Genomic DNA, 12,500 nt, shown 5'->3' on the forward strand with positions numbered 1-12,500 from the left:
ACTCTGTCTCTCTCTCTGTCTCTGTCTCTCTCTGTCTCTCTCTGTCTCTGTCTCTCTCTCTCTCTCTGTCTCTCTCTCTCTCTCTGTCTCTGTCTCTCTCTCTCTGTGTCTCTCTCTCTCTGTCTCTCTCTCTCTCTCTGTGTGTCTCTCTCTCTCTGTCTCTCTCTCTCTCTGTCTCTCTCTCTCTCTCTGTCTCTCTCTCTGTCTCTCTCTCTCTCTCTCGCCCCCCAGCTCCCTGTTCAGTGAGGTGAAGGACCTGTTCCTGCAGGCCGTACACGCCACCCCGGGCGAGATCGATGCGGATGTGCAGTGCGGCCTGGGGGTGCTCTTCAACCTCAGCGGCGACTTCGACAAAGCAGTGGACTGTTTCAACAGCGCGCTCAGCGTGCGGCCGAACGTAAGAGCCCGCTCCCCGCCTCGCGCGCACCCCGCACGTCCCTCTGCCTGACCTCACGCCTCTCCCACCCCCCCGCTCCCCGCCTCTCGCGCGCACCCCGCACGTCCCCTCTCCCTGACCTCACGCGTGTCTCCCCACCCACCCCCCCGCTCCCCGCCTCACGTGCCCGCTCCCCGCCTCGCGCGCACCCCGCACGTCCCCTCTGCCTGACCTCACGCGTGTCTCCCCACCCACCCCCCCGCTCCCCGCCTCACGTGCCCGCTCCCCGCCTCGCGCGCACCCCGCACGTCCCCTCTGCCTGACCTCACACCTCTCCCACCCCCCCGCTCCCCGCCTCGTGCGCGCCCACACGTCCCCTCTCCCTGACCTCACGCGTCTCCCCCGCCCCCGTGCCCCGCCTCGCGCGCTCACACCCCGCACGTCCCCTCTCCCTGACCTCACGCGTCTCCCCCCCCCACCCCTCGCTCCCCGCCTCGTGCGCGCCCACACGTCCCCTCTCCCTGACCTCACGCGTCTCCCCACCCCCACTCCCCGCCACGCACGCACGCACCCCGCACGTCCCCTCTCCCTGACCTCACGCGTCTCCCCCCCCACCCCTCGCTCCCCGCCTCACGTGCCCACTCCCTGCCTCGTGCACGTCCCATCTCCCTGACCTCACGCGTCTCCCCACTCCCCACTCCCCGCCTCGCGCGCGCGCGCCCCGCCCGCACATCCCCTCTCCCTGACCTCACGCGTCTCCCCCCCACCCCCCGCTCCCCGCCTCACGTGCCCACTCTCTGCCTTGCGCACGTCCCCTCTCCCTGACCTCACGCGTCTCCCCCCACCCCTCCGCTCCCTGCATCCCGCCCCGCGCGCGCCCGCACGTCCCCTCTCCCTGACCTCACGCATGTCTCTCCCCGCCCCCACTCCCTGCCTTGCACGCCCCACTCCCCGTCTCAGGCACCCCACTCCCCACTTCACGTGCATGCCCGCATGTCCCCTCTCCCTGACCTCACGCGCATCTCTCCCCCCACCCCCAACCAGCTCCCTGCTCCCCGCCTCGCGTGCCCCCCCGCCCCACTCCCCACCTCACGTGCCCACTCCCTGCCTCGTGCTCTCGCCTGTGCCCCCATACCCCCCCATCGCGCATCCGCTTTCCCCCCCCCCCCGCCCCCCCCCGCTGGCCGTCCATGCCCCAGCCTTACACTCATGCCCTCTGCCTGTGTCTCTCCCCCCACCCACCCCCCGCCCCGCCCCAGGACTACCTGCTGTGGAACAAGCTGGGAGCCACGCTGGCCAACGGTTCGCGCAGCGAGGAGGCTGTCGCAGCGTATCACCAGGCCCTGCACCTCCACCCCGGCTTCATCCGCTCGCGTTACAACCTCGGCATCAGCTGTATTAACCTGGGGGCGCACAGGTAGGTCTCCCCACCCCGATCGCCAGCAACATCCCCCCCCCCATTCCCTGTCCCACCCCGCACCAACCCCCCCCCCCCGTCCTGTTCCCCCTCCCTCCAAGGTCCCTGTCAGACTTCCCCGCCTCCCCCCCCCCCCCCAGCACCGATCACCACCAACATCCCCCTCTCCCTGGCCCACCCTGCACTAAACCCCCTCCCGCTCCCCACTCCCTGTCCCCTATACACCCCAAACACTCACCCCTCCCTCCGAGGTCCCTGTCAGCCCCCCCAACCCCCTCTGCTGCACCTTCTCGATTTTCCCCCCCAACATCCCTCCCCGTCCCCTACACACCCCAAACACTCTCTCCCCCCACCCCCCCCGGAGGTCCCTGTCAGACGCCGCCCCCCCCCCCCCCCAACCTCGTGCTCTCTCTCCGAGGCCCTGACCTCTCCGTCTCCCTCCCACCGCCCCCCCACCCCACCCAACGTCCCACCACTCCCGCCCATCACACACTCCCTGACCTCTCTACCCGCCCCCCCCCCCCCCCCCTCACATCGCACACCCAATGGGGCAGGGCTGGGGGTGTGGGGTGTGGGGGGGTAGTAGCGGAGGGTTTTGGTGGGGCCGACGGGGTAGGGTTGGGAGACGGTGCGGATGGAGAGGTGGGGGGGTGTCGTGGGACGGGTTGGGAGACGGTGCCAATGGGGGTCGGGGGGTCGGTGGGTCGGGGGGCGGTGAGGGGCTCGGAGCTCGGTGCTAACGGGTTGCCCCCACCCCCCCACAACCCTGCAGGGAGGCGGTGGAACATTTCCTGGAGTCGCTGGCGATGCAGCGCAAGGCCCGGGGCCCGGCGGGAGACGGCGGCCCCATGTCCGACAACATCTGGTGCTCTCTTCGAATGGCCCTGTCCATGCTGGGGCACAGCGAGCTGTACCAGGCCGCCGATGCCCACGATCTCGACACCCTGCTGCGGGCCTTCCACCTGGACCACTGACGGTGCCCGCCGGGGGGGGGGGGCGATCGCCTGCGAGTGCGGCCCAAACCGCGCCCCCCCCCACCACCGCGCCACCGAACCAACGCCATCGTCTCTCCCCCCCACCCCGTACACCCACGCTAACCCCCAACCATCGCCCCCCCCCCGTACACCCACGCTAACCCCCCATTGCCCCCCCGTACACCCACGCTAACCCCCCATCGCCCCCCCGTACACCCACGCTAACCCCCCCATCGCCACCCACGCTAACCCCCCCATCGCCACCCACGCTAACCCACCCATCGCCCCCCCCCGTACACCCACGCTAACCCCCCCCATCGCCCCCCCCCGTACACCCACGCTAACCCCCCCATCGCCCCCCCGTACACCCACGCTAACCCCCCCATCGCCCCCCCGTACACCCACGCTATCCCCCCCGTACACCCACGCTAACCCCCCCATCGCCCCCCCGTACACCCACGCTATCCCCCCCGTACACCCACGCTAACCCCCCCATCGCCACCCCCCGTACACCCACGCTAACTCCCCCATCGCCCCCCCCGTACACCCACGCTAACCCCCAACCATCGCCCCCCCCCCGTACACCCACGCTAACTCCCCCATCGCCCCCCCCGTACACCCACGCTAACCCCCAACCATCGCCCCCCCCCGTACACCCACGCTAACTCCCCCATCGCCCCCCCCGTACACCCACGCTATCCCCCCCGTACACCCACGCTAACCCCCCCCTGCTATCCCCCAACACCCTATACACAACACCACACACACACACACTCTGACCCCCAACACCCTATACACACACACACACACACCCTCTGACCCCCACCCCCCAACACCCTATACACACACACACACACCCTCTGACCCCCACCCCCCAACACCCTATACACACACACACACACACCCTCTGACCCCCACCCCCCAACACCCTATACACACACACACACACCCTCTGACCCCCACCCCCCAACACCCTATACACACACACACACACCCTCTGACCCCCACCCCCCAACACCCTATACACACACACACACACACCCTCTGACCCCCACCCCCCAACACCCTATACACACACACACACACACCCTCTGACCCCCACCCCCCAACACCCTATACACACACACACACACCCTCTGACCCCCACCCCCCAACACCCTATACACACACACACACACACCCTCTGACCCCCACCCCCCAACACCCTATACACACACACACACACACCCTCTGACCCCCACCCCCCAACACCCTATACACACACACACACACCCTCTGACCCCCACCCCCCAACACCCTATACACACACACACACACACCCTCTGACCCCCACCCCCCAACACCCTATACACACACACACACACCCTCTGACCCCCACCCCCCAACACCCTATACACACACACACACACCCTCTGACCCCCACCCCCCAACACCCTATACACACACACACACACACACCCTCTGACCCCCAACACCCTATACACACACACACCCTCTGACCCCCACCCCCCAACACCCTATACACACACACACACCCTCTGACCCCCAACACCCTATACACACACACACACACACCCTCTGACCCCCAACACCCTATACACACACACACACACCCTCTGACCCCCACCCCCCAACACCCTATACACACACACACACACCCTCTGACCCCCAACACCCTATACACACACACACACACCCTCTGACCCCCACCCCCCAACACCCTATACACACACACACACCCTCTGACCCCCAACACCCTATACACACACACACCCTCTGACCCCCACCCCCAACACCCTATACACACACACACACTCTGACCCCCAACACCCTATACACACACACACACCCTCTGACCCCCAGCACCCTATACACACACACACACCCTCTGACCCCCACCCCCCAACACCCTATACACACACACACACACACCCTCTGACCCCAACACCCTATACACACACACACCCTCTGACCCCCACCCCTAACACCCTATACACACACACACCCTCTGACCCCCAACACCCCATATACACACACACACACCCTCTGACCCCCAACACCCTATATACACACGCACACACCCTCTGACCCCCAACACCCTATACACACGCACACACCCTCTGACCCCCAACACCCTATATACACACACACACACCCTCTGACCCCCAACACCCTATACACACACACACATCCTCTGACCCCCAACACCCTATATATACACACACACACCCTCTGACCCCAACACCCTATACACACCACACACACACACCCTCTGACCCCCAACACCCTATACACACACACACACACACCCTCTGACCCCCAACACCCTATACACACACACACACCCTCTGACCCCCAACACCCTATACACACACACACCCTCTGACCCCCAACACCCTATACACACACACACACACTCTGACCCCCAACACCCTATACACACACACACACACCCTCTGACCCCTACCCCCAACACCCTATACACACACACACACCCTCTGACCCCCACCCCCAACACCCTATACACACACACATACCCTCCGACCCCAACCCCACCGAACCAACACCGTCATCTTCCCGCATCGTCCTCTGACACTAACCCCTCCCCCATCGCCACCCCTCCCACCCACCAACAGGAACCCGATCACCCCCATCCTCACCCCACCCTAAACCCACCCCCCACCCTGCACAAGCATCTCTCCCCTCCCTAACCTCCCCTTCATGGTTGGTGGGGGTGTGGGAGAAGGGCACTGTAGAGGAAGCTTTACTCTGGACCTAACATCGTGCTGTACCTGTCCCTGGTTGGGTGGGGGGGGGGGTGGTGGTGGTGGAAACGGTGTAGGGAGAGATTGACGCGGTATCTTAGCCCCTGTCCCTGCGATAGGGTTTGCCGCGTAGAGGGAGCTTGACTCTGGATCTGATCCCCGGTCGCCGGGAGTGTTTGACGGAATTGTGTGGGGTGGGTTGAGTTGTTTGATTAGCGAACAGGATGGTGCGGTAGTGCAAGGTGCGCGTTGTATCTCGATCCTGTATAGTTGGGAAAACGTACCTCTGGGAGGGGCAAGAGAATGAGTGAACTCGAAATAGAAAAACCAGCACAAACAAATAAAGCTTGTGATTTTAATAAAGAAACTCCTGTGACCGATGTACATCTGTGAGCGAGAGGGGATTAGAGTGTGTGTGTGTGTGTGTGTGTGTGTGTTTGTGTGTGAGAGAGAGAGAGAGAGGGGTTAGCGTGTGTATGTGTGAGAGAGAGAGAGAAGGGTTAGTGTGTGTGAGAGAGAGAGAGAGGGATAAGTGTGTGTGTGTGAGAGAGAGGGGGGTTAGTGTGTGTGTGAGAGAGAGAGAGAAGGGTTAGTGTGTGTGAGAGAGAGAGAGGGGTTAGCGTGTGTATGTGAGAGAGAGAGGGATAAGTGTATGTGAGAGAGAGAGGGATAAGTGTGTGTGTGAGAGAGAGAGAAGGGTAAGTGTGTGTGAGAGAGAGAGAGAGAGAAGGATAAGTGTGTGTGTGTGAGAGAGAGAGAGAGAGAAGGATAAGTGTGTGTGTGTGAGAGAGAGGGGGGTTAGTGTGTGTGAGAGAGAGAGAGGGGTTAGTGTGTGTGTGTGAGAGAGAGATGGGTTAGTGTGTATGTGAGAGAGAGAGAGATTTTAGTGTGTGTGTGAGAGAGAGAGGGGTAAGTGTGTATGTGAGAGAGAGAAGGGTTAGTGTGTGTGTGTGTGTGTGTGTGAGAGAGAGAGGGGTTAGTGTGTGTGTGTGTGTGTGTGAGAGAGAGAGGGGGGTTAGTGTGTGTGTGAGAGAGAGGGGTTAGTGTGTGTGTGAGAGAGAGAGGGGTAAGTGTGTGTGTGTGAGAGAGAGAGGGGTAAGTGTGTGTGTGAGAGAGAGAGAGGGGTTAGTGTGTGTGTGAGAGAGAGAGAGGGGTTAGTGTGTGTGTGAGAGAGAGAGAGGGGTTAGTGTGTGTGTGTGAGAGAGAGAGGGGTTAGTGTGTGTGTGAGAGAGAGAGGGGTTAGTGTGTGTGTGAGAGAGAGAGGGGTTAGTGTGTGTGTGTGTGTGAGAGAGATGGGTTAGTGTGTATGTGAGAGAGAGAGAGAGATTTTAGTGTGTGTGTGAGAGAGAGAGGGGTAAGTGTGTATGTGAGAGAGAGAAGGGTTAGTGTGTGTGTGTGTGTGTGTGTGTGTGAGAGAGAGGGGTTAGTGTGTGTGTGTGTGTGAGAGAGAGAGGGGGGTTAGTGTGTGTGTGTGAGAGAGAGAGGGGGTTAGTGTGTGTGAGAGAGAGAGAGGGGTAAGTGTGTGTGTGTGAGAGAGAGAGGGGTAAGTGTGTGTGTGAGAGAGAGAGGGGTTAGTGTGTGTGTGTGAGAGAGAGAGGGGTTAGTGTGTGTGTGTGAGAGAGAGAGGGGTTAGTGTGTGTGAGAGAGAGAGGGGTTAGTGTGTGTGTGAGAGAGAGAGGGGTTAGTGTGTGTGTGTGTGTGAGAGAGAGAGGGGTTAGTGTGTGTGTGAGAGAGGGGTTAGTGTGTGTGTGTGAGAGAGAGAGGGGTTAGTGTGTGTGAGAGAGAGGGGTTAGTGTGTGTGAGAGAGAGGGGTTAGTGTGTGTGTGAGAGAGAGAGAGGGGTTAGTGTGTGTGTGAGAGAGAGAGGGGTTAGTGTGTGTGTGTGAGAGAGAGAGGGGTTAGTGTGTGTGAGAGAGAGGGGTTAGTGTGTGTGAGAGAGAGGGGTTAGTGTGTGTGTGAGAGAGAGAGAGGGGTTAGTGTGTGTGTGAGAGAGAGAGGGGTTAGTGTGTGTGTGTGAGAGAGAGAGGGGTTAGTGTGTGTGTGTGAGAGAGAGAGGGGTTAGTATGTGTGTGTGTGAGAGAGAGGGGGGTTAGTGTGTGTGAGAGAGAGAGAGAGGGGTTAGTGTGTGTGTGAGAGAGGGAGGGGTTAGTGTGTGTGTGAGAGAGGGAGGGGTTAGTGTGTGTGTGAGGGAGGGAGGGGTTAGTGTGTGTGTGAGAGAGGGAGGGGTTAGTGTGTGTGTGAGAGAGGGAGGGGTTAGTGTGTGTGTGTGAGAGAGAGAGGGGTTAGTATGTGTGTGTGAGAGAGAGGGAGGGGTTAGTGTGTGTGTGTGAGAGAGAGAGGGGTTAGTGTGTGTGTGTGAGAGAGAGAGAGAGGGGTTAGTGTGTGTGTGAGAGAGAGGGAGGGGTTAGTGTGTGTGTGTGTGTGTGTGTGTGTGAGAGAGAGAGGGGTTAGTGTGTGTGAGAGAGGGAGAGAGGGGTTAGTGTGTGTGAGAGAGAGAGGGAGGGGTTAGTGTGTGTGTGAGAGAGGGAGGGGTTAGTGTGTGTGAGAGAGAGGGAGAGGGGTTAGCGTGTGTGAGAGAGAGGGAGAGGGGTTAGTGTGTGTGTGTGTGTGTGAGAGAGAGAGGGGTTAGTGTGTGTGTGTGTGAGAGAGGGAGGGGTTAGTGTGTGTGTGTGAGAGAGAGAGGGGTTAGTGTGTGTGTGAGAGAGAGAGGGAGGGGTTAGTGTGTGTGTGAGAGAGGGAGGGGTTAGTGTGTGTGTGAGAGAGGGAGGGGTTAGTGTGTGTGTGTGAGAGAGAGAGGGGTTAGTGTGTGTGAGAGAGAGAGGGGTTAGTGTGTGTGTGTGTGTGAGAGAGAGAGGGGTTAGTGTGTGTGTGTGTGTGAGAGAGAGAGGGGTTTGTGTGTGTGTGAGAGAGGGGTTAGTGTGTGTGTGTGAGAGAGAGAGGGGTTAGTGTGTGTGAGAGAGAGGGGTTAGTGTGTGTGAGAGAGAGGGGTTAGTGTGTGTGTGAGAGAGAGAGAGGGGTTAGTGTGGTGTGTGTGTGTGAGAGAGAGAGGGGTTAGTGTGTGTGTGTGTGTGAGAGAGAGAGGGGTTAGTGTGTGTGTGAGAGAGGGGTTAGTGTGTGTGTGTGAGAGAGAGAGGGGTTAGTGTGTGTGAGAGAGAGGGGTTAGTGTGTGTGAGAGAGAGGGGTTAGTGTGTGTGTGAGAGAGAGAGAGGGGTTAGTGTGTGTGTGAGAGAGAGAGAGGGGTTAGTGTGGTGTGTGTGAGAGAGAGAGGGGTTAGTGGTGTGTGTGTGAGAGAGAGAGGGGTTAGTATGTGTGTGTGTGAGAGAGAGAGGGGTTAGTGTGTGTGTGAGAGAGAGAGAGGGGTTAGTATGTGTGTGTGAGAGAGAGAGAGAGGGGTTAGTGTGTGTGTGAGAGAGGGAGGGTTAGTGTGTGTGTGAGAGAGGGAGGGGTTAGTGTGTGTGTGAGAGAGGGAGGGGTTAGTGTGTGTGTGAGAGAGGGAGGGGTTAGTGTGTGTGTGAGAGAGGGAGGGGTTTAGTGTGTGTGTGAGAGAGGGAGGGGTTAGTGTGTGTGTGTGAGAGAGAGAGGGGTTAGTATGTGTGTGTGAGAGAGAGAGAGGGGTTAGTGTGTGTGTGTGAGAGAGAGAGGGGTTAGTGTGTGTGTGTGAGAGAGAGAGAGAGGGGTTAGTGTGTGTGTGAGAGAGAGGGAGGGGTTAGTGTGTGTGTGTGTGTGTGTGTGAGAGAGAGAGGGGTTAGTGTGTGTGAGAGAGGGAGAGAGGGGTTAGTGTGTGTGAGAGAGGGAGAGAGGGGTTAGTGTGTGTGTGAGAGAGAGAGGGAGGGGTTAGTGTGTGTGTGAGAGAGGGAGGGGTTAGTGTGTGTGAGAGAGAGGGAGAGGGGTTAGCGTGTGTGAGAGAGAGGGAGAGGGGTTAGTGTGTGTGTGTGTGTGTGTGTGAGAGAGAGAGGGGTTAGTGTGTGTGTGTGTGAGAGAGGAGGGGTTAGTGTGTGTGTGTGAGAGAGAGAGGGGTTAGTGTGTGTGTGAGAGAGAGAGGGAGGGGTTAGTGTGTGTGTGAGAGAGGGAGGGGTTAGTGTGTGTGTGAGAGAGGGAGGGGTTAGTGTGTGTGTGTGAGAGAGGGAGGGGTTAGTGTGTGTGAGAGAGAGGGAGAGGGGTTAGCGTGTGTGAGAGAGAGGGAGAGGGTTAGTGTGTGTGTGTGTGTGAGAGAGAGAGGGGTTAGTTTGTGTGTGTGTGAGAGAGGGAGGGGTTAGTGTGTGTGTGTGAGAGAGAGAGGGGTTAGCGTGTGTGAGAGAGAGGGAGACGGGTTAGTGTTGTGTGTGAGAGAGAGAGGGGTTAGTGTGTGTGTGTGAGAGAGAGAGGGGTTAGTGTGTGTGTGTGAGAGAGAGAGGGGTTAGTGTGTGTGTGTGTGAGAGAGAGATGGGTTAGTGTGTATGTGAGAGAGAGAGGGGTAAGTGTGTATGTGAGAGAGAGAAGGGTTAGTGTGTGTGTGTGAGAGAGAGAGGGAAAAGTGTGTGTGTGAGAGAGAGAGGGTTAGTGTGTGTGTGTGTGTGTGAGAGAGAGAGGGATAGTGTGTGTGTGTGAGAGAGAGAGAGGGATAAGTGTGTGTGTGTGTGAGAGAGAGAGGGGTTAGTGTGTGTGTGTGTGTGAGAGAGAGAGGGGTTAGTGTGTGTGTGTGTGAGAGAGAGAGGGGTAAGTGTGTGTGTGAGAGAGAGAGAGGGGTAAGTGTGTGTGTGAGAGAGAGAGAGAGGGGGAAGTGTGTGAGTGAGAGAGAGAAGGGTTAGTGTGTGTGTGTGTATGTGTGAGTGAGAGAGAGGAGGGTTAGTGTTTGTGTGTGAGAGAGAGGGATAAGTGTGTGTGTGTGTGAGTGAGAGAGAGGTTGAGAGAGTGTGTGTGTGTCTGTGAGAGAGAGTGTGTGTGTGAGTGTGTGTGTGTGTGAGAGAGAGAGGTTGAGAGAGTTGTGTGTGTGTGCGTGTGAGTGAGAGAGAGATGGGTTAGTGTGTATGTGAGAGAGGGGTAAGTGTGTATGTGAGAGAGAGAAGGGTTAGTGTGTGTGTGTGAGAGAGAGAGGGAAAAGTGTGTGTGTGAGAGAGAGAGGGGTTAGTGTGTGTGTGTGAGAGAGAGAGGGGTTAGTGTGTGTGTGTGTGTGAGAGAGAGAGAGATGGGTTAGTGTGTATGTGAGAGAGAGAGGGGTAAGTGTGTATGTGAGAGAGAGAAGGGTTAGTGTGTGTGTGAGAGAGAGAGGGAAAAGTGTGTGTGTGAGAGAGAGAGGGGTTAGTGTGTGTGTGAGAGAGAGAGGGGTTAGTGTGTGTGTGTGTGTGTGAGAGAGAGAGAGGATAAGTGTGTGTGTGAGAGAGAGGGAGAGGGATAAGTGTGTGTGTGAGAGAGAGAGGGATAAATGTGTGTGTGTGAGAAAGAGGGATAAGTGTGTGTGTGTGTGAGAGAGAGAGGGGTTAGTGTGTGTGTGTGTGCAGAGAGAGAGGGGTTAGTGTGTGTGTGTGTGTGAGAGAGAGAGGGGTTAGTGTGGGTGTGTGTGAAGAGAGAGGGGTAGAGGGAGTGGTGTGAGAGAGAGAGAGGGGTAAGTGTGTGTGTGAGAGAGAGAGAGGGGGAAGTGTGTGAGTGAGAGAGAGAAGGGTTAGTGTGTGTGAGAGAGAGGAGAGTTAGTGTTTGTGTGTGAGAGAGAGGGATAAGTGTGTGTGTGTGAGTGAGAGAGAGGCTGAGAGTGTGTGTGTGTGAGAGAGAGAGGGGTTGGGAGTGTGTGTGTGAGAGAGAAGGGTAGTGTGTGTGTGTGTGTGTGTGAGAGGAGAGGTTGAGAGGGTGTGTGTGAGTGAGAGAGAGAGAGGTTGAGAGAGTGTGTGTGAGTGAGAGAGAGGAGGTAGAGAGAGTGTGTGTGAGAGAGAGAGGGTGAGAGAGAGTGTGTGTGTGTCTGTGAGAGAGTGTGAGAGAGAGTGTGTGTGGTGAGTGTGTGTGTGTGTGTGAGAGAGAGAGAGAGGTTGAGAGAGTGGTGTGTGTGTGCGTGTGAGTGAGAGAGAGGTTGTGTGTGTGTGTGAGTGAGAGAGAGAGGTTGAGAGTGTGTGTGAGAGAGAGAGAGAAGAGAGAGGTTGAGAGAGAGTGTGTGTGAGAGAGTGGGAGTGAGAGAGAGAGAGTGTGTGTGCGCGTGAGTGAGAGAGATGTGCGTGTGTGTGTGTGTGAGAGAGAGACAGAGAGAGGTTGAGTGTGTGTGTGAGAGAGTGAGTGTGAGGTTGAGTGTGTGTGTGAGAGAGTGAGTGTGAGGTTGAGTGTGTGTCTGAGAGAGTGAGTGTGAGGTTGAGTGTGTGTGAGAGAGAGGTTGAGTGTGTGTGTAGTGTGAGAGAGTGTGTGTGTGTGCGCGTGAGTGAGAGAGAGGTTGTGTGAGAGAGTGTGTGTGTGTGTGCGTGAGTGAGAGAGAGGTTGTGTGCGTGTGTGTTTGTGTGTGAGTGACAGAGAGTGAGAGAGAGGCTGAGTGTGTGTGTGTGAGAGTGAGTGTGAGGTTGAGTGTGTGTGTGAGAGAGTGAGAGAGAGGTTGAGTGTGTGTGTATGTGTGTGTGTGTGTGTGAGAGAGAGAGAGAGTGTGTGTGTTTGTGTGTGAGTGACAGAGTGAGAGAGAGGTTGAGTGTGTGTGTGAGTGAGAGAGAGGTTGAGAGAGTGTGTGTGTGAGAGAGAGGTTGAGTGTGTGTGTGTGAGAGAGTGGGAGTGAGAGAGAGAGAGTGTGTGTGTGTGTGTGTGTGAGAGGTTGAGAGAAAGTGTGTGTGAGTGACAGAGAGTGAGAGAGGTTGTGTGTGTGTGAGAGAGAGAGGTTGAGAGTGTGTGTGTGTGAGAGAGAGAGAGTGTGTGTTTGAGTGTGTTTGTGTGTGTGTGTGAGAGGTTGAGTGTGTGTGTGTGTGAGAGAGAGGTTGAGTGTGTGTGTGTGTGAGAGAGAGAGAGAGGTTGAGAGTGTGTGAGTGAGTG

The 12,500-nt window shown here is 57.8% G+C and overlaps 1 protein-coding gene across 1 annotated transcript; it reads left to right on the forward strand.

Moving 5' to 3' along the window:
• Positions 1–137: 137 nt before the first annotated feature.
• On the forward strand, positions 138–2,879 carry LOC125450626 (peroxisomal targeting signal 1 receptor; the record flags this gene model as incomplete). The annotated part of the gene is made up of 3 exons (XM_059644310.1): positions 138–397; positions 1,636–1,793; positions 2,566–2,879. Coding segments are annotated over 3 exons (620 nt in total), but the record flags the coding sequence as incomplete, so codon positions are not given.
• Between the last annotated feature and the right edge of the window lie 9,621 nt (positions 2,880–12,500).

The sequence above is a fragment of the Stegostoma tigrinum genome, unplaced genomic scaffold, assembly GCF_030684315.1.
Source record: "Stegostoma tigrinum isolate sSteTig4 unplaced genomic scaffold, sSteTig4.hap1 scaffold_683, whole genome shotgun sequence".
Lineage (NCBI taxonomy): Eukaryota > Metazoa > Chordata > Chondrichthyes > Orectolobiformes > Stegostomatidae > Stegostoma > Stegostoma tigrinum.